The sequence below is a fragment of the Eublepharis macularius genome, chromosome 9 (assembly GCF_028583425.1).
Source record: "Eublepharis macularius isolate TG4126 chromosome 9, MPM_Emac_v1.0, whole genome shotgun sequence".
Taxonomy (NCBI): Eukaryota; Metazoa; Chordata; class Lepidosauria; order Squamata; family Eublepharidae; genus Eublepharis; species Eublepharis macularius.
In genome coordinates this window covers 45381803-45408810 of record NC_072798.1, presented here as the reverse complement: position 1 = coordinate 45408810, position 27008 = coordinate 45381803, and the positions used below count along the sequence as shown (strand labels likewise).

General features: G+C 40.8%; 1 protein-coding gene and 1 long non-coding RNA gene across 16 annotated transcripts in view; one reads left to right on the top strand and one right to left on the bottom strand.

Moving 5' to 3' along the window:
- The window catches only part of ANKS1B (ankyrin repeat and sterile alpha motif domain containing 1B), an 885134-nt gene that overhangs the window by 290444 nt on the left and 567682 nt on the right, over positions 1–27008 (bottom strand). For all 15 annotated transcript variants that reach the window (XM_054988164.1, XM_054988165.1, XM_054988166.1 and 12 more), the window contains one exon: positions 831–983. In XM_054988164.1, the coding sequence (XP_054844139.1) occupies positions 831–983 (153 nt within the window). The remainder of the gene's footprint in view (positions 1–830; positions 984–27008) is intronic.
- On the top strand, positions 566–27008 carry LOC129335539 (uncharacterized). The gene is made up of 4 exons (XR_008597623.1): positions 566–631; positions 2156–2311; positions 3993–4250; positions 26825–27008. It is a non-coding gene; the product is annotated as an uncharacterized LOC129335539 (long non-coding RNA).

Below are 27008 nucleotides of genomic sequence, written 5' to 3'. Positions count from 1 at the left end.
TCCCATCCTGTTACTTTTGCTCTTGAAAGGGAGGGGGGGAGATCCTGCTCTTTGCCTGTCTTTTTCCATAATTGGGGTCTTGGGCAAAGAGGGTCAGTTTTGAAAAACTGATGGAGGTAAAAAGGAATACATTCCTCCTTTGCTAAGATCCTAAGTGTCACTTCCTCCAGCTGCAATTTACCTTCCAAAAATTGTGGGAAGATACATTAACAGACATCATCTCATTACTAATGACTCTGATATGAATATTATTTGATATATTATTTCTTGTCTATCAAAGTGAAAACATGAGAACTGTTCCATTTATGAGTATTTCATAAACTATGTCTTTGTTAGTTTAGATTATATATTAGGCACTTGTGAAAGTAGCAACTGTAAAATTTATAAAGAAATATAAAGTGGGGGAGGAGCCTGGATCAATATACTAACTACTTATTTACGAACATTCTGAAATGTACTTGAGGAATAAAAGAAATAAATCAAGGTAGATACACTATTAAATACAGTGTGTAAATATTGAATCTGGCAAAAGATTTATAGTTTTCTTTATTTTTATTTTTAAAAGGGAACAAGCAGCTTTCAAATGAGGAGATTGAAAAATGTGCTGGTATTAATTTGTGAGAGGCCAAAGGTATGTGTCATAAGAACTATTTTATTAGGAAAATCACAGCACATTTACCTTATGGAAGTTCTGAACGTCCAAGCATTTATCTTTTCCCACCAAACATAAATTAGGTACATTAACATTTATGGAAACCCCTTTATTTCATTTTACCCTATTTTAGGATTAAAGTGAGATGCTTTTAAAAGGAATAAATGGATTAACTTACGTTAATTAATTCAATATCCCAGATTTTTTTCACAAGGTCCATCGATGTATAACCATTTATCAGAAAGGGTTTGATGTAGTCACCCAGTTCCAAGGAATCTAGCCACTCTGCTACAGAGCTGGGGTGGTAGCCATCATTGCCTATCTGCTTCATCTGAAATATAAACATGCCATATAATTTCAGACTTGGTTGTTATGCATAATTATATGCTAGTTTAAGACAAATACAAGAAAACAAAAAACTTTTCCACACTTTTTTTTGGTTGTGAAACCACTATAGTTCTTCAGATGCAGATTTCACTCCAGACCATTAGTGATTTCAAATTCTTCATTATCAGGCAGCTTTGCAACACTTCCACAACTGACCTTCACGTTTTTATAGGTTTTCCAGTACTGTATACTGTCCCTAGAAAAAATGAGGTAGAACTGCCAAGAGTGCTACGAAAAAGTCTTAAGTCTGGTCTTCACTGAACTTCAGAACGGTTAACTCAAGTTTGTGACTCACCACATTTTAGTAGCTCTGTATTGGCATCTATGGAAACTTAGTAGCTCATAGTAGCTCATGGTGCTATGCCAGATTTGTATACTGTGAAGTAATGTACCTGTGCAGATTGGACCATGCTTAGGTTGATATTGGGGTGAAACACAACAGGTACATTTTGTGGACACCACTGTGCAACTACATGATGGATACAAAAGAAAAACCACAGAATGTGCATGCCTCCAGCTACCACCCAGGGCATACCAAACAATCTACTGTCTACAGTAAAGCTCTGTGTTACAGTGGCATTTACTCCAGTCCCTCTAATCCCTCAGACAGTACATTTCACCTGAAGCATTTACAACAGACATTTTGGGATGACAATAACCATCCAATTAAGTATAGAAAAAGGTTCATAAAAGCAGGATGGTATCTAGTTGTCACCTACAGTTTGCAGCTTAGTCTAGTCTTATGCATCATCTGTGACCAGCAGCCTATCCTGTATATAATATTTCTCTCTTACAGGCCTTGAAAGGCAGGCCTTTCCTTGCTTACAGATACTCCATAGCCCCATAGCCGAACACAACTTCTCATCAAAAGCAATGGACCATTTCACAGAGACACAAATTCAGGAAACGGACACTACAACAAACCAAGAAGCCAACTTTGTTTTCATACACACTCAAATAATATTCTCACAGAACCTAATAACATCAGCTGTATCATCCTGGGCTCATCTAATTACTTATACTTCAATATAATATATGCCATCGTGTGTCCATAAATGAATAAATGGACACATTGCACCACTCAAAAACCAGTGTGTTAACATTTTAATCTTCCAGGGTTTTCTGCTGCTGATCTAAAGGTCACTGTTCTACAAAAAAAACCCTTCAAATGGAGAATTCAATGCAAAATTGCTGAATTGGGATTCATCAAGAAGTTCAATACTACTTCACTGCAGATCTGAACAAGGACTTGAAATTACTTCCTCACTACAGGTATTTATATCTTGGCATATCTAGGTGATAGGATCATAATATTTAGCACTTTTTTGTATTAATCACCTTCCTTTTACTGCACTGTCTTCTCCCATTGCCTGTTCTATATTATAGTATGCCATGCCTTAAACTGTTCATTTGTCCAGTTTCTGTAATCTTACTCCTACTGCACTGTTAATTGGAGGTCTTTGTTATCTGATTGCTTGTTTAATCTCAGTGCAAAAGGAAGACTATAAATGAAGTAAATACAAATAAATTAATAATTTCTTCTACATTAACAGAATAAAATTATCCCCTAAGTAAAAGACAGCAACTGCTACCAGTCTTAAGGAATGCCTGGAGCAAGTTGGCTCTTTGCTGAACCTTTTCTTTATGACTGGGAGCAGTTGCTTTTTCTCCAGTATTGGGAAAGGCCTTTTAGATATCCTGGGGAGAGTCTCAACATGGACCAGTGGTTTGATTCTGTGTAAGGTAACTTCATATATTCATATAGTAATCAATTTATAGAACCCTATATTTGTTAATGAAAAATGTAATGATATTCAGCCATGGGTCTACCTTGCTCTTCTGTAAATTGTTAGTGATACATCTCTCTCCTTCATGCTTTCTGCTGTTTAATCCTCAACGCATCATCTATTATTTGTAAACATTAGATACTACAAGCAGGGACCCATGAAATTCCCTCACTGGTCCCTGCTTTCTTTCCTGGGTTCTATTCACCCCAGCCACTTTTCTATACCCTTTGCTGTCACTGCAACCTCCTCCTCCCTTCTTCTTCTCTCCCCCTTAACTCCAACACTGGTCCCCACCTCCCCTTGCCCTAACTTTCCCTCTTTCCTGCCACCTCAACCAATTTGCCTGCCAAGCTAACCCCCCTCTTTCTCAGTGGGCTGGCCACTTGCTTGACAGCCACCCACCTGCCCGGCTGAAGTTCCACTGCTGCCTATCTGCCAGAGCAGTTCCCCTTCTCCTGCCTGCCTCAAGCAGGTGGGGGGGGGGGCAGTAGTGGCAGCTCCTTTCCTGCACCCACCCAGCTAAGGGAATGGTGGTGGCTCCTCCTCTTCTCCCTCCAGCTCTGCTTACTGGTCTGTCCCCCTGCCTGCCACTCTGTACTCCCATCTCCTTGGTACTCTTTTCCCCTACCCATCTTCACTCAATGGGCTGGCCACTTGCCAACATGCCCAGTTCCTTCAGGGGGCAGCAGTGGCTCCTCCCCACCAGCCTATCCCCTTTCCTATTCCTCTGCTCTTCCATTTGCTTGCCTACCCCTTCCTTTACCCATCTCTCTATCTCCTCTGGGGATTTAAACCCCTCTCCATTACCCTCTGGGTTTCAGATTTTTCTACAAACGGGTGTGTGTGTGGGGGTAAAGTTTGGAGAAAAAAATTCTGTCTCCCAATGTGGCCCCCAATCCACTGATTTAAGAATCTGCAGATGGGGCCATGTTAACTATTAAATATATTGGTTAACAATCTATTTATGGTATTTTTTTATTTTTGAAGTGAGGAAAAACCATCAAAACTATTTGAAAAAGTTTTCAATAGCCGTCTGCCAATCCTTATCTTTTTTTGACGTCATTGGGCTTGCTTTAGTACCTGCCCATGAGTACGCTTTCTTTCTAAGCTCCGTTTTCTCGCTTGTCAATTTTTATATTTGTAAATGCCTTTCTTTGTTACATTAGGCAAAATGTCGGGCGTCTTTTCTCTATGGTAAACTCTATGATGAAGCCTTCAACCTTTCCCTTTCTTGAAATGGCGTACTTCCGTTTCCTCTTCTGTTCCTCTGTCGATCCTCTGATGTTTTCCTTCCATTGGTTCTCCGACGTACTTCCTGCCTTTCTTTACGCGTCTCGCTGCTCTTGTAAACAAACTGTCTTCTCGCGATACTTCTGCCGCTTCCCACGCTCCTTCCCTTCGCGTCGCTAGCTCCGAAACCACAGGTATGTAAACAAAAGTTCTTTTTGGCTCATTTACGTTTTGAAGTTTTTCAAAATCTCCAAAATTTTTCCCTGGGTGGCATTAATAGCTCTTCCCCTTTAATTAGATCTTTGATTCCCAATTAAAGCTTTAGTCCTTAAGCCGAAATCACGTCCATTAGGGGAGATAGGAATCTTTACCTCTCAATCTCTTCTTTCGGGTTGTAATTGCTGTTTCTTTTGCTAATCTTCACTCAAATCTGTTACTGAGGCTTGGGTATGACGATCTTATGCCAATTCGTTGACTCCAAAGCTGCTGCAGAGGTGAAAGCTGCCCTTCTTCAAGGGGACCTCAAGGCAGGGGGAGAGCCCTTAATTCAGAACCCCCCCTCCGCCGAGATCACTCACTCTCGGGGCCACAAGCATTCTTGCCCGCTTTCTGCCTGGAAGCGGGGGGCTGCAGGTGGTCGAGGCACCTGTCAGCCTGAAAAACAGCAACTTGGATGGTCCAGCTCTCTGGACCATGTCAGACTGCCATAGATCCAAACTGGATAAAAAGTTAACAGAGGGCAACAAGGAGCTTAATGAGACTATACAAAAATCACAACAAACTTTGCTAAAGGATATTAAAGAAGCAATAAAATTAGAAGTGGTGGAATTGGCAAAAAATATTGATGAGATTAGAAAAGAGCTCCGAGTAACCCAACAGAAGGTTCAGGATGTGGAGAAAACAACAGAAAATTTGGCTACAAATTTAAAGGTAGAGACTTCAGTGTTAAGCGACAGGATGGCAGTCATGGAATGTAAAATCACGGAAAAACAACTGAGATTTAGAGGCGTCCCGGAATCTATGTCAAAATCAGCCCAGGATCAAATTACAGAAATATTAACAGATTTTTTAAATAAACAACCAGAAGAGATTGCAGCTAATTTAGACATAGTCTACAGAATCAATTCAAGTTATGCACTGCAAAAAGACTTGCCAAGAGATATCATTGCCCAATTAACTACAAGAAGAATGGAAGAAGAAATTATCAGGAAGTATTTTGAGAGCCCGTTAGTGATTGAGGGAAAACGTGTGAGAATTATGAAAGAGCTACCAAGGAGAATTTTGTTGGAGAGGAAGAAATATAGAGATTTAACCCAGAAATTAAAAATCCTAAATATAAGGTACAGATGGGAAATACCAGAAGGTCTGAGCTTTGAATTCCAAACCTTGAGGAGAGTTATCAAATCACGGCATGACATGGAGGTTTTCCTGGCAGATAATGAAAAGGACTTACCTAAAGTAAGACCTTGAATATGGAGAGCAAATTAATATCGTGGAATGTAAATGGACTTAATTCACCTTCAAAACGTAAGGCATTATTTCATTGGCTAGCAAAACAAAATTGTAATATAATTTGCCTGCAAGAGACTCATATAAAAGATCAAGACTCTAAATATTTTAAAAATAAGAAATTGGGAAAGGAATTTGTGGCTTCAGCAAAACAAAAGAAGAGAGGAGTTGTAATTTACATAAAAGAAGAATTGCAACCAAAATTGGTTATTAGTGATATTATTGGTAGATATTTGGTGGTGGAATTTACCTGGAATGCAAAAAAACCTCTAATTGTGGGAATCTATGCCCTGAATGGATCGAAGGAACAATTTTTTAAAGAAATAGTGACACAATTAGAACAGTTGACATATGACCAGGTGATAGTGGCTGGAGATTTTTTTTTAAAAAAAAATTTTATTGGTGAGTTTATATTTCATGTTTAATACATATATTCCCATCATATCCAATTTACTCTAACCCCCACCCTTTCCTCCCCTCCTTATCGACTTCCAACAGCTTTCCAACCCTTAACCCTTCTTATTACTTAACTTGACTTCACTTATGTTCTTCTATAACACACATATCGTAATATCTTACTCTAAGCATATTCAAATTGTTTTATATATATACTATATTAAAATCACTAATCCACCAATGTATCCATTTTACTCTTCCTTGATTAAACTCTATGTTCTAAGTAAGATTTGCTTAAACATAATACTAGCTTAGATTGTAATAATTAAATTTCCCCTTAATGGTAAAGTCGCTTATCTCTTCTATTTACAACATCACATTTTAATAGTTCTCAAACTGCCACAGTTCTCCCTTCACATCCCATTTTTTTTCTAAATATTGTTTCAATTTCCTCCAATCAGCAATAAATTGTCCTGGATCAAGATCTTTAAGTTTTCTTGTCATTTTGTCCATCTCCGCCATGTACAGCAATTTATAAATCCAATCTTCTATAGTTGGTATTTCCTGTATTTTCCATTTCTGCGCATACAAAAGTCTTGCTGCTGTGGTCATATAAAATAACAATGTTCTGTACTGCACTGGAACACCTTCCATTCCCAAGTTCAGTAGCAACAATTCTGGGTTCTTATTTATTTGGATTTGTAAAATTTCATTAATTACTTCAATTATATCTCCCCAGTATTGCTTAGCTACCTCACAAGTCCACCACATATGATATAGTGACCCTTCGTGCTTTTTACACTTCCAACATTTGTCTGACATATTAGTGTTTCCTAGCGCAATCTTCTTTGGTGTTAGATACCATCTATAGATCATTTTGTATACATTCTCTTTAATATTCATACAAGTTGAAATCTTCAATGTGTTTTTCCACAGGTGCTCCCACGCCTCCATTGTTATTTCTTTATTGAAATTTACTGCCCACGTCACCATCTGGATTTTTACTATTTCATCCTCCGTATGCCATTTTAGAAGTACTTTATAAATCTTTGAGATTTCTTTTTTGCCTTCTTGTAATATCACTTCTTCTAATTCTGAGTTTTCCATTCTTATTCCTCCTTTTAAACAGTCCGAATTGAAAAGATCTCTGATCTGTCTATATTGAAACCATCCATAACAAGGAGACAGCTCTTCTTCTGTCTTTATTCTTATTGTTGAATATTGTATTTGTGTTATCTCCTTGTAGGTCAAACGTTGCTGTTCATTATCGACAGTTCTCGGATCTATTACTTCATACGGAACCACCCATGAAGGAATTCCATCTTCTAAATAAACCTTATACTTCTTCCAGATTGTGAAGAGGCTTCTTCGAATATAGTGGTGCAAAAACATAGAGTCTGCTTTAACTTTATCGTACCACAGATAGGCATGCCATCCAAACAACTTTTTGTGTCCCTCCAAAGCCAGCAATTTACGGTTTTTTAATGTTATCCAATCTTTTAACCATGCCAGACAAATTGCTTCATAATATAGGCTTATATTGGGCAGTTGCAAACCACCTCTTTCCTTCGCATCCTGTAATACTTTCATTTTCACACGTGGTTTTTTGCCTGCCCACACAAAGTCTGAAATTTTCCTTTGCCATTTGTCAAATTGTTTAGAGTCTCAGATAACTGGAATTGTTTGCAACAAGAACATCACACGTGGTAGAACATTCATCTTTACTGCTGCTATTCTTCCCAACCATGATAAATTCAGTTTATTCCATTTTATCAAGTCTCTCTCTATTTGTATCCACAGTTTCTCATAGTTATTTTTTAAATAGATCTATGTTTTTTGCAGTCAGTTCAATACCAAGATATTTTACTTTATTAGTTACCTCACAATCCGTTATCTCCATTAGTTCTTGCTGCTTCTGCTTGGTCATGTTTTTACATAGTATCTTCGACTTCTTTTTATTCACATAAAATCCAGCCAAATCTCCGAACTCCTTTATTTTGTCTATTATTTTAGGCATATTCTCAATTGGATCATCAACTATTAACATTATATCATCCGCAAATGCTCTGACCTTGTAGGAAAATTCCTTTATTTTTATGCCTCGAATTGTATCATCCTCTCGTATTTGAATCATCAGTATTTCCAAGATCAAAATGAACAACAATGGAGACAGAGGGCAGCCCTGTCTTGTACCTTTGCTTATTTTCAACTTTTTAGTTAAGTCGTCATTCACTACAATCGCTGCACTTTGGTCTCTATAAATTTCTTTAACTGCTTGTATGAACTTTGCTCCCATTTGCAGCTTTTCCATAGTGGCAAACATAAAGTCCCAGTTCAGATTGTCAAATGCTTTTTCTGCGTCCACGAAAAAGAAACCAACCTCCCTATCACAGTGCTTATCATAGTATTCAATAGCGTTCACCACTGTCCTTAAATTGTCTTTAATTTGTCTATTAGGTAAAAATCCAGCCTGCTCGTCTGCAATAAATTTCATCAGCCATCCCTTTATCCTTTCCGCCAAAACTTTTGCAAATATTTTATAGTCATTGTTCAGCAACGAAATTGGCTGATAATTTTTAACATTGGTCAGATCCTGTCCATCTTTCAGAATCAGTGATATGTTAGCTTCATTCCATGAATCGGGAATCTTATGGCCTTGCATAACTTCATTCATTACCTCTCTCAAAAAAGGTGCCAATTCGCTAGCCATCATTTTGTAGAACTTTGCCGTCAGTCCATCCGGTCCCGGTGCTTTCCCTAATTTCGTGGATTGGATGGCCTTTTTTATTTCTTCCTCTGTCACTTCCCTATTTAATTTTTCTTTCCATTTCTCTGACATCGTTGGAAGTGTCATTCTTTCCAAATACTCCGCTATTGAATCTCTACTCACTTCTTTTTTCAGGTACAGTTTTGCATAAAATTTATAGAAAGCTCGACTAATAGCTGGTTGGTCCAATAATGTTCTGTCTTCCTCTCGTATTTTAATTATGGTTTTCTTCTTTTTTCTTTTTTAATTGCCAAGCTAGATATTTGCCAGGTTTATTTGCACCTTCAATTGTTTTTTGATTCATTTTTTTCAAGTTCCACTCCAACTCTTTGTTATTCATTGCCGTCAATTGCTCCTGCAATATTTTTATATCCTGATATATACGTTTCTTCCCTGGTCTTTTCTTAAGTTGTATCTCTTTGGCTTTAATTTTTTCGGTTATTTCCTTTCTTTTTTCTTCTTTCCTCCTTCTGTCCCTTGCATTCAAGTCCAGCAATATTCCCCTTATTAAAGCTTTGTAAGTGTCCTATACCTTATGAGTTGACACATCCTTATTTAAATTGAATTGTATAAAGAACTTGGTCTCCTTTCGTAGCAACGCCATATTATCTTCTATCTGCAACAAGTCTTCATTTATTCTCCATCCTCTTCTTTTAGTATTTTTTCCAAATCTCCACATGATAGGATTGTGATCTGAGTCTACCTTAGGCATTATCTCCACATCTCTAGTCCACAACATTAGTTCTTTGGAAGCCCAGATCATATCAATTCTTGATAGAGTAGCATGTCTCGCAGAATAAAAGGTATATTGTCTGTTTTTTGGATTTTGTCTCCTCCAAACATCTTCCAGACTTTCCTGTTTCTTAATCGCAAAAAACGACTTTGGCAAAAGTCCTCTCTTTTTTTTGTGCAATTTTAGATTTCTTATCTTCTTCCAAGTTTGTAACTCCATTGAAGTCGCCTGCCAGAATTATTTGATCATAGGTCAGCTCTTCGAGTTGTTTTTGTAAATCCTTGAAAAAGTTTTCTTTCGCACCATTGGGTGCATAAATTCCAATCACCAAGGTCTTCTTTGAGTTCCAAATTATTTCCACTGCTAAATATCTAGCTTCTGCATCACTTAAAATTAATTTTGGCTACAGTTCCTCCTTTATATACAACGCAACTCCTCTCTTCTTCTTTTTGGAGGCTGCAGCAAATTCATTTCCAAGCTTTACAAATTTCAAATACTTTAAATCCTGCTTTCTGATATGTGTCTCTTGGAGACATACTATATTACATTTTTGTTTTAAAAGCCAGGGGAAAATAGCCTTACACTTACAAGGTGAATTTAGTCCATTTACATTCCAAGATATTATTTTACAATCCATGATCACATTCTTGTACTTTTTGGTAAGTCCTTTTCATTGTCCCTAATAAAGTTTTCCATCTCGTGACCCGACCTGATATTTCTCCTTACTCCACCAAACTCAAATGCCAGTCCTTCTGGTATTTCCCATCTGTACCTAATTTTCAAATCCTTTAACATCTGGACCAGCTCTCTGTATTTTTTCCGCTCCAACAACACCGCTCTGGGCAGTTCTTTCATAACTCTCACCACCTTCCCGTCGACTTCTAATGGTTCCTGAAACTGTTTGCTTATGATTGACTCTCTTGTGTTTCTGGTCGTAAATTGCACGATCATATCCCTTGGTAACTTCTTCTGAGCTGCAAATTTTGAGTTAATTCTGTATGCCACGTCCAGAAGAGCTGCAACCTCCTCTTCTTCTTTCCCCAGGTAGCCCGCCAAAATTTCTGTAATCTGCTCTTGGGCTGTTTTTTCCACAATCTCCGGAATCCCGTGAAATCTGAGTTGCTTTTCAATTTGTTTACATTCAGCTACAGCCATTCTTCCCTTCATTCCTCACATCTCCGTTCTCTGCACGTCTGTTAAGGTGTCAACCGTGTTCTCTACTACATTAACTCTCTGCTGTGTAGCTTGCAAGTCATTTTGTACTTGATCCATTTTTTTTGTGAGTTCTGCCATCTCCGATTGTAGTGCCTCTTTAAAGTCCTTAAAATTCTCCTGCATCATTTCTTTAAGCTCTTTATTTCCTTCTGAAACTTTTTTATCCAAATTCTCCAGCGTGGTTTGCCACTCCTTCTTTGACATCGTGGGGCTAGCTCTGCTTCGCTCCCACGTGTCCGCTCTTTTCCTCAACTCCGTGGCGCTAGTTTGTTGCTTTCTGTTATTTTTAAAAGTCCAAATTCAGTTTATTTTTTAGAGAAAAGAGTTTGCATAGTCCAAAATGTCGGGTGTTTTTTCTCTATGGTTTTATATTGAAGCAATCGCCTTTACCTTCACCAAAGATGGCCTACTTCCGTTTTCCTTGAAGTCACAGCTTTGCCCTGTTTCAAAATGGTGACCTTCCGCTTCCGTTGTTAACAAGCTGCTTCTTGCCAGTCTCTTTATGATTCTGACGCACTTCCTGTTCCTCTTCTTTTCACAGCAGTTCTCGCGATATTAAAACTTTCTCACAGTCTGCTATCTCTTCCTAGCTGCAGGTATGTAAACAATAGTCAATTTTCCGCATTAACTTCTCTTTACAGTGTCACTTTTTAAAATTTAATTTGCTGGAACTTCCTCCTTTACATAACAAGTCTCTTGCAGTTTTTAGATTCTCTTTATCACTTTATTCCTTTTTATAATCTGTCCCGTATTAAGAGATAGCAATCTTTACCTTCTTAGACGTTTCTCTTGGGTTGTAATTGCTGCTTCAATTATCCAATTAGTTCTTATTCCCTTTTCGGTTTACTGAAGCTTGGGTATGTAGGTCTTATGCGAGAAACTGACTCCAGAGCCACTGCAGAGATTTTGGCAACCTTTCTTCGGGTGGGACCTCAAGAGTGGATGGGGGCTCGTTGTGTAGAACCCCCCTCACACCCGAGATCAACACGCCCTCAGGTTCTTAAGTGTACTTGTCTGTTCTCCGCCTGAGAACAGGGGGCTGTGGGCAGTTGGCGCCCCTCCAGCCTCCACAAACAGCGGCACGGACAACCCAGCTCCCTGAGCTGTGTTAGACCTCCATGAATCCCAAACCGGAAGTCAGTGGCTGGAGATTTTAATGCTGTTGTGGATTTACAATTGGACAAAAAAAAACAAAGGCAGTTAAAAACAAAACAGGAAGATTGCCAAAGTCTTTTTTGAGCTGTAAAAACAGGAAAATTTGGAAGATATTTGGGGGAAATATAATTTAAAAGTGAAGCAATATACCTACTTTTCAGCAAGCCACCAATAACTATCAAAAATTGATATGATTTGGGCATCTAAAGAATTAGCTTTATGGACAAAGGATGTGGAAATTACATCAAGAATAAGATCAGACCATAATCCTATTTTATGGAAATTTGGAATGGGATGTAAAAAATTAAGATGGAGAATAAATGAAGACCTTCTCCAAAATCAGAGTAACTTGAATGTTCTTCAGAAAGAAACAAAATACTTTATTCAGTACAATGTGGATCAAGGGGTGCCAATCCAGAAGGTGTGGGACGCATATAAAGCGGTCATTTGGGGAGTATTGATTGATTTAAATACTAGAGACAAAAAAATAAGGAAATGAAATTAAAGGAGATACAAGGAAAAATTGTCCAAAAAGAGCAACAATTAAAGAAAAGACCAGGAAAAAAGAAATTGCAACAGGAGATAAAAATTTTACAAGAACAAATAAAAGCAATGGAGAACAAAGAGGTGGAATGGGAATTGAAAAGATTAAAGCAGAAGTCTTTTGAAGGAGCCAACAAACCTGGAAAATACTTAGCATGGCAAATGAAAAAAAAGAGAGAGAGGAAATTAATAAGTAAAATTGTGGAAGATGGGAAAGAATTGATAGATCAACCAGCAATAAGTAGAGCATTTTATAAATTTTATGCCAAATTGTACCAGAAAAAGCATGTGGATATCAATTTGATTGATGAATATCTTCAGAATATGTTTGCCAATTATACCGAATAAATTGAAAGAGACAGTAAATGCTAAAATTACAGAACTGGAAATTACTGAGGCAATACAAGCAACAAAATTGGGAAAGGCACCAGGACCAGATGGAATATCTGCCAAATTTTATAAGATGATGGCTAAAGATCTGGCACCATTGTTGCAGAAGGTAATGAATGGAATATTGGAAGGAAAAGGATTGCCCGGTACGTGGAATGAAGCAAATATTACATTGATACCAAAAGAGGAGCAAGATTTATTGAATGTGAAAAATATCTCTAACAAACAATGATTATAAAATTTTTGCTAAGATATTAGCGGAAAGACTAAAAGGTTGGTTGATGGAATTTGTGGCAGAAGAACAAGCAGTTTTTTTACCAGATAGACAAATTAAAGATAATCTGAGAGTGGTAATAAATGCAATAGAATATTACGAAAAACATCTGGGGAAGGAGGTTGGCTTTTTCTTTGTGGATGCAGAGAAGGCTTTTGATAATTTGAACTGGGATTTTATGTTTGCAGTTATGGAAAAGATGCAGATGGGCAAGGAATTTATACAAGCGGTGAAAGCAATATATAAAGACCAATGTGCAGCAATTGTGGTAAATAACGAGTTATAAAAAAAACTGGAGATAAGAAAAGGTACAAGACAAGGTTGCCCACTATCACCATTGTTGTTTGTGACGGTACTAGAAATTTTATTAAGACAGATACGGGAAGATGACAATATAAGAGGAATGAAAATTAAAGGTTTTTCATATAAAGTAAGAGCATTTGCGGATGATGTGATGGTTATAATTGAAGATCCAATTCAAAATATGCCAAAGCTGTTAAACAAAATAAAAGAATTCGGTGATCTTGCCGGGGTCTATATCAACAGAAGCAAATCCAAGCTGTTATGTAAAAATATGACCAAGCAAAAACAGCAAGAACTAATGGAGATAACAAATTGCGAGGTGGTACATAAAGTAAAATACTTAGGGATTGAACTCACTGCGAAGAATATTGACTTATTTAAGAATAACTATGACAAACTGTGGCAACAAATAGAAAGGGATATGATGAAATGGAATAATTTAAATTTGTCATGGTTAGGCCGTATTGCAGTGATTAAAATGAATGTACTTCCAAGGATGATGTTTCTACTACAAACAATACCAATTGTAAAAGACAAAAAGCAATTTGAAAAATGGCAAAGAAAGATACTAAATTTTGTGTGAGCAGGAAAGAAACCTAGAGTGAAAATGAAAGTGTTGTATGATGCCAAGGAACGAGGAGGACTATAATTACCTAACCTGCGACTTTACCATGAAGCAATTTGTTTAGTGTGGTTGAAAGATTGGATGTTATTAAAGAATCATAAGTTACTAGCCTTGGAAGGACACAATAAAATATTTGGATGGCATGCATATCTATGGTACGATAAGGTCAAAGCAGATGCTATGTTTTTACATCATTATGTGAGACGGAGTTTATTTATGGTTTGGCAAAAATATAAGAGATATTTAGATGAAGAAACCCCATTGTGGATTGTACCGGTGGAAGTTGTAAATCCTGAAATGGAATATAATGGCGAGGAGTGGATGACATACAAAGAAATTTTAAGAATGGAACAAAAAACAGTTACAATTAAAGCAAGTGAAGAACTACCATTTCGATATGGGTGGTTCCAGTACAGACAAATTAAGGATTTGTATGATTCAGATCGTAGGAAAATACGGTTTAGATTAAAAAATTCAGAATTGGAAGAATGTTTACTACAAGAAGGGAAAAATGATATCTAAGATATATAAGATTTTGTTAAAATGGTTTACGGAAGACGAAGTAGTAAAAGTGCAAATGGTAAAGTGGGCAATAAATTGTAACAAAGATATTACAATGGAAGCATGGGAACATTTGTGGAGAAATACATTAAAGATATCAACATGTACTAATATAAGGGAGAATGTTTATAAAATGATATATAGATGGTATTTAACACCAAAGAAATTAGCCTTTGGGAATAGCCAAATGTCAGATAAATGTTGGAAATGTAAAAAGCATGAAGGGTCGTTTTATCATATGTGGTGGTCTTGTGAAAAAGTTAAACAATTTTGGGGGAATATTGTTGATGTTATGTCAGATATATTACAGAAAAAAGTGAGTAAAAACCCAGAGTTGTTATTGTTATGTATAGGTTTAGAAGATTTTGTGACCCAAGATAGAACGCTAATGTTTTATATGACAACTGCAGCAAGGATGTTATATGCACAATTATGGAAGACACAAGAGATACCGACAATAGAAGATTGGATACAGAAATTGCTGTACATGGCAGAGATGGACAAATTGACAAGGAAAATAAGAGAACAAGATTCAGAAGAATTTGTTATTGACTGGGGGAAATTTAAAAGATATTTGGAAAAGAAATGGGACGTAAGGGGGAAAGTGTGGTCATTGGACAATTATTAAAGGGGGAGATAGGTTGTCTTTACCGATGGAAATAATATTTGGACAGTAAAAATAAGGTAATAGTTAAAAATAATATTCTTTTTTTTAGATAATGTATAAGTTAGAATAATAGATGCAATTAGATAATGGGTTGGAAAGCTGTTGAAAGTCTAACAAGAAAAGGGGGGAGGGAGTGGGTGGGGGAAACAGGAATAGGTGGGGTAACAGAATGTATATTAATTAATTTGTATGTTAACTCACCCAATAAAAATTATTTGAAAAAAACACCTATTTTAAAAAGAAAAAAGGAAGATGGTGCCTTCCTTGATACACAGCATTTTCTTTTCCCAGAACCATTTCAGGGTTGGACTCTGCAAAAATATTTCTTCCAAACAAACATCCTTTTACCATCTTTTGTATTTTCATCTGGTCAGAAACATAATGTCTCAAGCATTTAAGGATTTTCTTTTCTTTTATGTATTATAGGTCTCTTTTTTCCTAAATAAAAATCAAGAACGTGACTCACCCTGCGGCTGCTTGCAGCTCAAGCAGGGAGTCACCTTTTGCAGCCCTGCCGGAGGAAAGGAGACAGGCTCCCTTCCCTCCTGGGCCTCCCGGGTTTGGTTGGGGGGTGGAGCCAGGAGCCGTTTTCTGGCGGCTCCGCTTTCCCTTGGCTGCACTTGAAGATGCGCTCAGCCCACCCACCTCTCCCTGTTTTTAGTGCAGGACTAGCTGGCTGCTGTTTCAGAGCTAGGTAGGATTTTTTTGCCCCTTTCCCCCTGATTGGCTTTGGGAAGGGTTTTTTTTCGCCTACCTTGCACTAATGGCAGTGTTGAGGAGTTTGGGAGGTGGTGCTGTGGTTTGTTACCAGCAGGAGATTTTGGGAATAGGGTGCGGGATGGTGAGCACCCAGTGGCGCTTCCCCAAGGGTGGGGAACAGGGTCTGCCATTTAGTGTGGTATGCTTGTTGACGGCTACTGTAGCAATGGCAGAAGCCTGCGGGGATCCCCAAACACAAGGCCTTCCCTCATACTGTACGGCTGTGGCGTTAGGTGCTTGATGGGGGGATCCATTGCCTGGCTGGCCAGGTTGCAGCCATTCATGGGATGGCCTACACTTGGGGCTTTGGGCCTCTCCCAGGCAGGTCAAGGCGGTAGGTCCGGAGTTGACCCTGTGGCTTGACTTGTACCGCTTAGTTGGCCCTTGCCTTGTTAAGTTATGGTCATTTTAATAAACGGTCCTTTAATCCAAGCCTGTGTCTGTCTCTTCATTCCGGTTGGGGTTGCAAAGAGGAATTTGGCAAGTGAAACATAGGAAAAGTTTATAATATGGTACAGAAGGGTAGATGAAACATGCTCAGATATACATATTTCTACGATTTTTGTTCCAGAATATTTCTAATTCCTGACAAACTTCAAAAAGAATAACCCTATTTCTTTTAATTTCATTCTACTAGCAGTTAAACTACTACCCATTTAAACTGATATCCATATCTCTTCTCTTTCTCATTCTTACTTTCCATAACCATAAATTCTGCAGTTTTAGGAACTTGCTCAGCATTTTGTCCAGTGAGTTTGATTCACAACAAAGTAAACTTCTCCATTTATGTTTTATCTAAATCTATTCATATTGTCTTTTCATCTGCCTCTACTGAATCTTTGTTTCTATAATACTTCGGCAGTCTTTCCCTCTATTTTCCTTTTCATTTCTACATTATTTCCACCTGCTTTTCTAGCCTATTGCTCGATCACCATCCAATATTCTTTCAGAATTAGGAAAAGCAATCTCTTCATAATCATTTTTAGCTAAAACAAATTCACCAAGGAAATACTCTCCCATTAATTTCTTATCTCCAAATTTCTGCTTTCCCACAACTTTTAACATCCTTTTTCATTACTGAAGAACTGAACCTGAATCAACACCACGTTTCTCCAATATCACATCCTTGTTTGCTACTTCTTTCACCTGTTTTCTTAATTCTTTTATGACCTGGTGCATTTTATGTGCTAAGCTTCTATATTGCATAAACTGTTTGTCAAGATACACCATTTTGAACTGATTCAAATATATTTCCACATAGAAAGTGCGCTTTCAAAATGGGCAGAAGTTGTATGCAAAAGCTCTTCTGCGTGGTTGTTTTTATATGCCTGAACTTTGGAATTCTGTCAGAGCTTTCTGGTTTGCTCATCTTTCCCTGTCAGTCACACGTATCCTTGCATATATGAGTGACAGTATTTTTTGTCCGTTTTTACCAAATGTGCTCAGAGTGGCATATGTAAACTCCCTTGTCTGGGTGAACAGGACTCTAAGCTCAAACAGAGACGAATGAATACTCTGTGACCTGAATGTTTGGGACTGAAATGAAAAGTGACAGAGCTCCAGAGCAGGTTTAAAATGGAAACACAGGCTCTGATGAGTTGAAATGATCTAAGGCAGTTACTGAAGAGAACCAGGGTTACAGGTAGGCAGTCAGAGCAATATTTTAGTATATTTCAGCACAAAAATCCCACACAACCTGTCAATACTGGTATCTGATTCTGGCACCCACACAGTAGTTACCCCCACAGAACAATGCATACCTCAGAGAACAGAAAAAGGGAACAAGAAGTGAACAAAGGAGAAAAAGGAGACAAAGGGAAGAAAGTGAAGTGTTACTTATCTTTCTGCATCAGAAAATCATCAAGGAATCTTCAGGGGCAGGAAGAAATCAAACAGGCAATCCAGAACACGTGGAACAAGTTTGGGTCTAATCAGCATATCAGAACCAAGGGCATTCAGATTGAGGCAAACAAGTCCACGTGTTGGTTCATGGGCTATTTGGTATTGGGAAGGGAGCTCAATAAGGTACAATGGAAAACAAAGGTTTGCCAGTAGGCAGGGAAGTCTGGGAAAGTTGTAATTAGCTTTCTGATTGGTGTAAGAGGGGAGTGCCAGGCAGATCTGCTCTTCCATTCAAAGGAAAAGAAGGGTTAGATTGAGAGAACAGACCTGACCGGCCCATTTGAATGAAAAAGTTGGTGTTTCAAGAAATCTCCAACATGAAAGGAATCCAGTCTTTCCTTAGATGATAGTTCTGAGAACTTGATTGGATTAAAATATACTATTGTTATCCACCCTGAGCCTGCTTGCAGGGAGGGCAGAATATAAATACAATAAAATAAATAAATAAAATATATAATAGTCATGGTGCTACTACCAAGCTGCATTGAGTTTGCTCCATGGGACTCTCTTTCCTCCATGAGTCAGCCATTGTTTCAGGAGTTTCATCAAGCAGAGTGGTGTCAGCACTAGCCATCGCTGCCGCTGGGCAGGGCACCAGCTGGGCCAGCCCTGACATCAGAGGGGTGCCAGGGATGCTGCAAGACCCTGCTCTGTGGAAGGAGGGGCATTATACCTCACCCAGACTCCCTCTCAGTCCACTCACTGGCCTGCTCAACCTAGTCTGCTCACCCTCTGCGACCACCACCATCTCCTCCTCCAAGAACTCTCCTCCAAGCCTCTGTTCTCACACTGCTCCTGCTCCACACCATCACTCCTTACTCACACCCACCACCCCAGTGCTCTGCTGAGCCATCCTTTATAGGGCCTTCTCTCCCCGCCCCACCCTCCTTGGCCTCCCAGCACTGGCCTGGGCTGTGTTAAGCTGCCGCAGCTGGGGTAACTGGCTTGGCTGCGTAGGTCAGCAACAGCTGCATCTTGTTGGCTGGCTGCCAGGCCTCTCTGGCTGAGCTGATTGCTGAAGGCGAGTCCAGCTGTGGCCCCTTGGCTGGTTGCCCAGCTTTTCCAGTAGAGTGCCTTCAGCAGCTCCACCTGGAGGGGGTTGGCTCTTAGCATCTCCTGAGCCAGGTTACTGTTCTCTAGCTGGGGCCCAGGCTTGGGCATGGTCCTGGGCTGTTGCTCCTTCTCTTCAGGTAAGAGCTCTGTTTGAGCGACTGCTGGGTCCCTAATCCTGCTGTCCTTGCCCCCTTCCTCTGCTTTGCCTAGCCCCCTGTCCTCTCCCTGGAGGGTGGGACTGGCCTCCCCTTGCCCCCTCTAGCCTTCTGAGGCTTTAGAATTTCACCCCTTCCCCCTAGCACAGGCAGGTTCTGGCTTTGTTTGCTGGCCAGGGTGGTTGAACTGCTGCCTCCCAGCAAGTCCGGGGGCTGGGCTGCTGACCCCGGACAAGTAGCTAGTCCACCTCACATTCCTATTAGCAGTGCACCTCTATTCTTGCCTACAGAAGGGAATGTTCCAGACCTGGCAAAGATAATCCAGCCAGGTGCTAACCAAAATGGTAGGGAGTGATGCCAACAAAATAGAAGCATATCAGTCTTGGCAATACTGTGAAGTCCTCTAAGCACTTTTGCTATATTGTACATAAAGTGATTTCCTCCAATCCCTCTACAAAATGCTCTCCTGAACATTTCTGTTTTGCACGTTCTGTGGAAAATAGAGTTACCAGGTCCCTTTACCCTTTGTATGTGTGGGGTGGGTGGGTGACTTGGCACTCACCTTCTTTGTTTTCTTCACAAGCATGGAAAGCATATGCACACTCCCAAGGTGGCACATTGATGTCACTTCTGGACATTTGTCCACTGCAAAGCATGGGAGCATTCCCAGGGCAGCATGATGATGTCACTCTGTCGTCATGCTGCCCTGAAAGCATGCCTGGGAGGTCTATTCCCCCACCTTACCCCCTGCCGTCCAGGTGAGTAGTAGCGGGGGGTGGAGAGTGGGAGCAGGGGATCCCCCACCCCCAGAGGATGATCTGGGATCTCTAGTGGAATGGTAGAAGCATGGGAGCCTTGCTGATTTCCTCAGGCAGCAATTTCACAAGGTGGAAGCCACTGATAGGCTCCAAGCTTCCTCATTCTTTGATAAGCCTGGAGGCTCCTCCCCAGATCCCCCATTTCATTTAAGTTTCCTTCAGACTTAAAAATCACATTGGACACACATTCAGCCTTAAAAGCAGAAATGTGTGAGAAACAACCCTGACTTTGAAAACCAGCTGGCTGGTATCTTGTCCCTTTCTTCGTCTCCTGCGGACACCTTCAACTCAAAACAAATGTTGGTGTACACAAGAGGGTGGATCCTTTGGGAGTCTGATTACCTCTACAGTGGGCCCTCTACCCTAAGAAGGCATTCCTGCATAACCCTGAGAATGCACCTGTACAAGCAGTTGTCAATTTTACCTATTTCAGTGTGCCACTTACAGAAGTTGTTGCTTGCATGAGTGAAGCTGCTGTGGTGAAGCATACCTAGAGAGGTGGTTCTGGGTAAAAAGCCACAAAAGGCTTTGTAGGTGATAACCAGAACCTTGAATTGAACCTGGTATCTGATAGGTGGACAACTCAGTGACTGCAGAATGGGTGCAAAGTGTATACACCTAGATTCCAACAGTAGTTGAGGTGCAATGCTCTGTATCAACTGGAGTTCTCAAGATGACTTATGTAGAGGGCATTACAATAGTCTAGTCTCAAGGTTATCCTGGGGATCAATGTGAGCAGGTCAGTCAAGACAAAGTAGAGAGCCATATTTCACATGTAATGAAAGTGGAAAGGGGCATTTTTTTGCAGCTGCGTTAATTTGCTTGTCTAGCAATAATGGTGGATCAAATATAACCTCTGAGTCAGTGAACATCAGCTGGGCCCCATCAAATGTAGGATAAATAAATAAATATAGAGCTTTATTGAATAAAGAAATATAGAACTGGGTATCATCAGCCTATTGATGACAGCCTAGTCCAAACCCATAAATGATTTCCCCTAAGCATTTTACACAGAGATTGAATAGCATAGGGGATAAGACTGATCCTTGCAGAACCTCACAAAATACCTCCCAGACTGATGACAACTGGATTCCAAACTCAACTGAGTCCTGCCATTAAGAAATTATTTAAACCAATCCAAAGGAAGCCTTTAATACCTACTTCTGCCTCCAAATGTCTCAACAAGATGGCATAGTCCACAGTATCAAATGTTGCCAATAGATCCAGTAACAGCATCAAAGAGGTAAAGTCTTTGTCTAAATTCAGATAGAGATAATCAGCTAAGGCCACCAACACCTTTGTTTGTTTGTTTGTTTGTTTGTTTGTTTGTTTGTTTGTTTGTTTGTTTGTTTGTTTGTTTGTTTGTTTGTTTGTTTGTTTGTTTGTTTGTTGGATTTATATCCTGCCCTCCTTGAAAGTGGGCTCAGGGCAGGTCAAAACATCACAAAACCACAGTTTAAGAATATATATATACAATAAATAACAGTTAAAAAAATAAAACAATAAAAGCAATATATATCACTCTGGGTAGGCACAACAGATCTCATTGGAAAATGGAGCAGAACAAAACAGGTAAGGGACCAATAGGATAGTTTGCCAGCTCCTCAACCACTCATAGGTCTGGCAGAACATCTTCATTTTACAGACCCAGCGGAACTGTAAAAAGTCCCGCAGGGCCTGAGTCTTAACTGGGAGAGCATTCCACCAGGTCAGAGCCAGAGCCAGAGCCAAAAAGGCTTTGGTCTTGGTTGAGTCCAAGTGAACATCCATGGGGCCAGGGCCCACCAGCAGATGTTGATTTGCAGAGTGTACTATCCTCTGGGGAACATACAGGGAGAGACGGTCCCAAAGATATACAGTTCCCAGTCTGTTAAAGGCCTTAAAGGTTAACACCAGCACCTTGAACTTGACCCAGAATTCAACCAGGAGCCAGTGCAGCTGGTACAGTATAGGTCGGATATGTGTCATCACTGTCCCATTAAAGGTAAAGGTAGTCCCCTGTGCAAGCATTACAGACTCATTGGGGGGATGTTGCACAGAAAGGGATCTAGGGCAGATGAGTTTTCAAGAAAAATTGGGGTTGGGCGATAATTTGCCACATGGTTCTTCTCTAGCAATTTTTTTAAAGTAGCAAACAGATGACCACCTGTTTTAGAGACCAAGGAAAGGTAAGTAGTGACTGATTTATAATGGACTCATTAATGCGATCTTTACTGGGAATTTCAAGTGTCTCAGCTATACATTTCTATTTTTTCTTTCTTTTAGATTACAAAGAAGAGTTGCTGAAATATTCAAAGTAATTGATAATACATAATGGTAATGCACAAAGCTTTTTTCAGCCTCTTGAAAATACCCATGTCTGGTGGCCCCACCTCCTAAATCTCCAGATAGAGATCAGTTCCCCTGCCCTTTGGCAGGCCCACCCAGAGGGCCTGGTGTGGCCCTGGCATGGAGGAATGCCCTCTCCGCCACGTCTGCTGAGTGGCTTCTCTGTTCCAGTGCTGGGAGCTAGAGGAGAAGATAGTGGTGGGCAGGGAGCGCCCACACAGCCTCTCTGCCATGCCCACCAAGCGACCTCTCTGTCCCAGTGCTGAAAATCCCTGATGATATATTGCTATGCGGGTGAAAGGGTACAAGGTATGTTTTTCCTTGAGTAGTATTCATTCCCACCCATCCCTTGCCCACTCTGGATGAATGACTAATACAAACAACGTTAACAACAGAAGCAGGCACTGTTACTTTAAAACAGCTAGGTTCAGCTAAGGATGGGTCAATGGCAAACATGGAAGGGCCCTTGCAGGTAACTACAAATGTCTTTTAGCTCACACAAAAATGTGCTAGTCTGTCACTGGCAGAGTGGTGGGGCCAAGCATTCTCCAAATCAGTCAAGAGCCCAGCTCAGGAGGTGATAGCAATTTGAGACATATAACTCTTGAGATTCTCTTGGGCAAATTGGGATATTGCTTGAAGTTCCAGTGCACATAAAGTTTCTTTTTTAAAATGACTGTGCAAAGCACTCATTTGTAATTCCAGGACAACTCCAGGACACACCTTGAGGGTGGTAACCCAAGGGTTTCACCTCGGGATACCAAGGTGCTTGTCCATTTCTGGCAGCACCTGAATATTCTAGATTTGGGTCACCTTGCAAACTGTTCTTTCCTCATCCTGTTTGATATTTAGAAACCATGTATGAATGACTGTTGTTTCTAAGTGAGAAACAATACAAATTAGTTTGTAGTTTGTTTGTATGTTTGTATGTTTGTAGACTGAAATATATATTTTTTTTTAAAAGGAGGCACCCTCACAATATTATTTCAAAGAATCCTGTGTGTTTCTCCTTCATTTCCCTCTTGAGAGTTCCATCACCTCTTTTCCCATAAAAAAGCCCTGGCACTTAAACAGATTATTGTTTTCTCATATGTAAACTAGTTGGTTTATCCCAGTAGGGGCAAAGTCAGTGTATGGAGGTTAGCAGCAGACACAGAGGCTGGCTGGCTGCTGGAGTCCTGGATAGGATTTTCTGTGCTCTTATAAGCATATGGGTGAATTCAACAACAGCCCTTACATGGACTTTCTCTGTGGTGGCCCCTAACCTGTAATACAGTCTGCCTGAAGAGGTCAAGAGAGCCCCTACTCTTCTAGCTTTTCACAAACAATATAAAATAATTTATTCAAAGACTTTTATATTGTAGGCAGGGGGTCTCAGATGCTTTGCTGATGAGTTAGGGGCCATAAACCTCGCTACTATGTTGCCTTACATACTATCTGTTGTTTTAAATATGTACTCCTATGAGCTGCCTGTACTTCATATTGTCTACCGTCAGCCCTAGAATTGCTTATATTCTGTTTCAGCATTTCTTCACTCTGTATTGGATTCTTGCTAATGCTATATCTTTGCAAACTTGTGTTTATTTACCCTGTGGCATTGTTTATAGAAATGTCCTTGATACTGACTGTTCTACTCTCACGCTGTGTAATCCACCTTGAGTATCAGTGAGAAAGTCAGACAGGTTCACCTTTAGAGTGATGGTAGAAGACTTCTTTGTCTTAACTGTAGTATTACTGTCCTGAGAAAGAATTCTATCTAAGAATTCAAAGTCTAAGTGTCAGCATAAGCTGAAGTACACTACACAGACATCAGAGAACTGGGAGTGTGTTTTAATGAGAGTGATTGGGTAGTGGGTTGAGACTCCCTTTCAAGCCAAAAAGAAAAGAGATTATATCTTCTGAGGAGAAGAATACTTCCAGCCCAGTTTCAAAGGGGATTTGACTCTGAGGAGGATCCCAAGGCTGTTGTGAAGGGAAAATGGTTTTAGCCTGCTCAGGAGATAGAAATACTAGTTTCAAGAAAGGAGCGAGATAGGTTCACAAAGAAAACCTCAATTGTCGTAGGAAACTTCCTGAAGAAACACTGTTGCTGTACCTAAATTATTAAGTAAAACACCTCTTACTGTTAAGAATCAAGAATATATGAAAATAAACTTCAAAGATACTATTTTGCCTGCTACACAAAATGTATTCTCATGTAAGGACCTGCCAGCTGAATCTCAATAACTTCACTGCAAGAGTCCAAGGCTTCATGAGTTAAAGATTTATTGATGATCCCCAGTTCAGCATCCCAAAACATTCTTTGTTACTCAAACATTCTCAATACTCAACATATATAGACATTTAAGCACAGCCCCATTCTCCCCTCCCAGTCCCCTCTTCTATCTATCTACAGCAAATACGGGAAGGAATTTAGCTACAATAGATAACTACTGGAATGCAAGGTTATGTATCTATGGCAACAGTTCTTTCCTTGGTAAAAGTTCAACATAGTTCCTCTGCCTGCTTGCAGAGCAGAAACAGTGACAGCTAACAGTAATTTTTACACACAGGATTTTAAACAGCATGTCAGTGAACATCAAACCCCAACATCTGACTCTGAACCGACTGCACAGAGGCCACAGACCTGGCCGTCGATCTCCGATCCAGCATGCTTGAGGATTTAGCGGGCTTTGGATCCAGCGATTGCTGAGGCTCCTTAGAGGCAGACTGCTTTGATGCCACGGAGTCAGATCCTGAAAACACCTTTTCCAAAAGGGCAGCTTTTAGTCTTTGAGCCCGTTCATTCCAAGCCTTAGGGGTAAACTGCTGACAGATAGTACAAGAGTCAACTTTATGCCCCTCACCCAGGCACAATAGACACACCTCACGCTGGTCAGAATGGGTCATTTTCATCCCACATTGGGGACATTTCTTAAACAAGGCAGACTGCGACATATTTGACCACAAGGCCACCAAAGTGATCCAAACTGGCCGGCTCTAGCATGATAAAGCCAAAAACGCCAAGTTAGAACAACGCAAGTCCAGAAAGAGTAGTCAGGGAAAAACAGTCCAATAGTCAGCACATGAAGACACAATTAACAATACCAAAAACTTCAGGAAAGAGGAAGGTCGAAAAAACAATCCAAGGTCAAATACCACTGAAGATGAAAAGAATGGCGACGTGAAGAAGAAGAGCTCAGAAGCACCAATCCTCTTTTCGTGGTGGCTAAGAGAGAACTGAGGGAGAGGGGGGCCGCTCCTCCAGGGTCATGAGGCTGTTTAGGCGGGAAAAGAGCTAGGAAGAGTGGCCCCTAGCGGAGCTCTATAGAAGCTAGAAGATTCCTCTGTCGGCAGGCCTGTGCGTGTGCAGCCCCCATCTGGGGATGCACGGAAGAACAAAAATGAACCACGGAAGAATATACTGAAGTATCATATATGCCAGGACAAAATTCAGAAAGCAAAGGCATAAAATTACAGTGCAGTCCTAAGCAGCAGGGTGGAAACCACATAGGAAGAGAACTAAGCCTTGCATGGGCGTAAATGGCACTTACGCTGACATAAACCCCTCTCTGTTGGCCTGAGGCGCAGTACCGCAGATGGGTCGCCGGCGGCAGACACGTTGGAGGCTGGGCAGAGGCGCAAGTCTGGCACAAGTCCCCACGCTGGTGCAGGAGGGGCGGGGCAGGGAGCGGGGCATGAGTTAGTCCGCTTTCAAAGCCACTCCAGCCCTGGGAACACCCCCTCCAGCGGCGGAAAGTTACGCCAGGAAAAAAGGAGGCGCAGCCCATAGGTGCCCATTGAACAGGAAAACACGAGCCCCTCTCCTGCTGCTCAGCCCCGCCACCACAGCCCAAAGGAGCATAGGATGGGAACTACCATGCAGGCCAATCCATGTCCGCTTCCAGGATGGGCGAGCCCCACTTTCTGCACCCAATCACCTGCTCATGCACCCTACAAAACGTCCAGCTGCGCTGCTCATGACCTCAGGTATGTGAGCACATGGCCGAAAGCTCTGCCCATCAGCCTTCTGCCGTGGGTACTTTGAGCATGAGGCAGGAGAGAGGGTACTCATGGTGGCGGGCACTGAGGGGACTTAGTGAGAAAACTGTGAGAAGTATGCACTCATTAAAGGGAAGAAGGGCAAAGTTCAAAATGTTTGGCTAACTAACAATAAGCACTCAAGTTTCCTTGCAGGTTATCTGACGCTGAAGTTCCATCTCAGTTAGGAGCGAGGTAGCATTTACAGATAAGAAGGAGATGTTGCGGTGTGGCTCACTGATTTGTGCTGGCTGCCCCATCACCTGAACTCGCCTGACTACTAGCCTTTTCAGGTGAGGCTTGACGGGGGAGAGGACGGTGGCGGCAGCCCCTGCCTGCCCCAGAGGCAGTTGCCCAGAAAAGTACTCTTGACCAGGTGTTTGTAACTACCTGTTAACTTTCTCCCTTAAAGGTAAAATCACCCCAAGGAAGAGCGCTACCTCACCAGAGGGACTTGCATCAGCTGGTTGCTAGCTGCACCTGTGGGGCTGCCACTGCTGCTCTCTACTATGTGCATCTTCTCAGATGTTGGAGTGTGGGCTTTGCCTTGGCCATGGACCAAGGCAAAGCCCACATATGTGTCTTTCTCTTGCAGGCACGTTGTGACTCGTCCAGGAGACGACTGAGCATGTCTGCTTCTGCTCTCCCCCAAAATCCTCTGCGAGTGTCATTCAGATCCAGCCAGGGAAGCAATATCTCAAGGCAGTCTGCATCTCAGCCTTGTCCCTGGGAGCGCAGAACAAGGGCTGCGCAAAATGCCTTGGCTCCCTTTTCAGCCA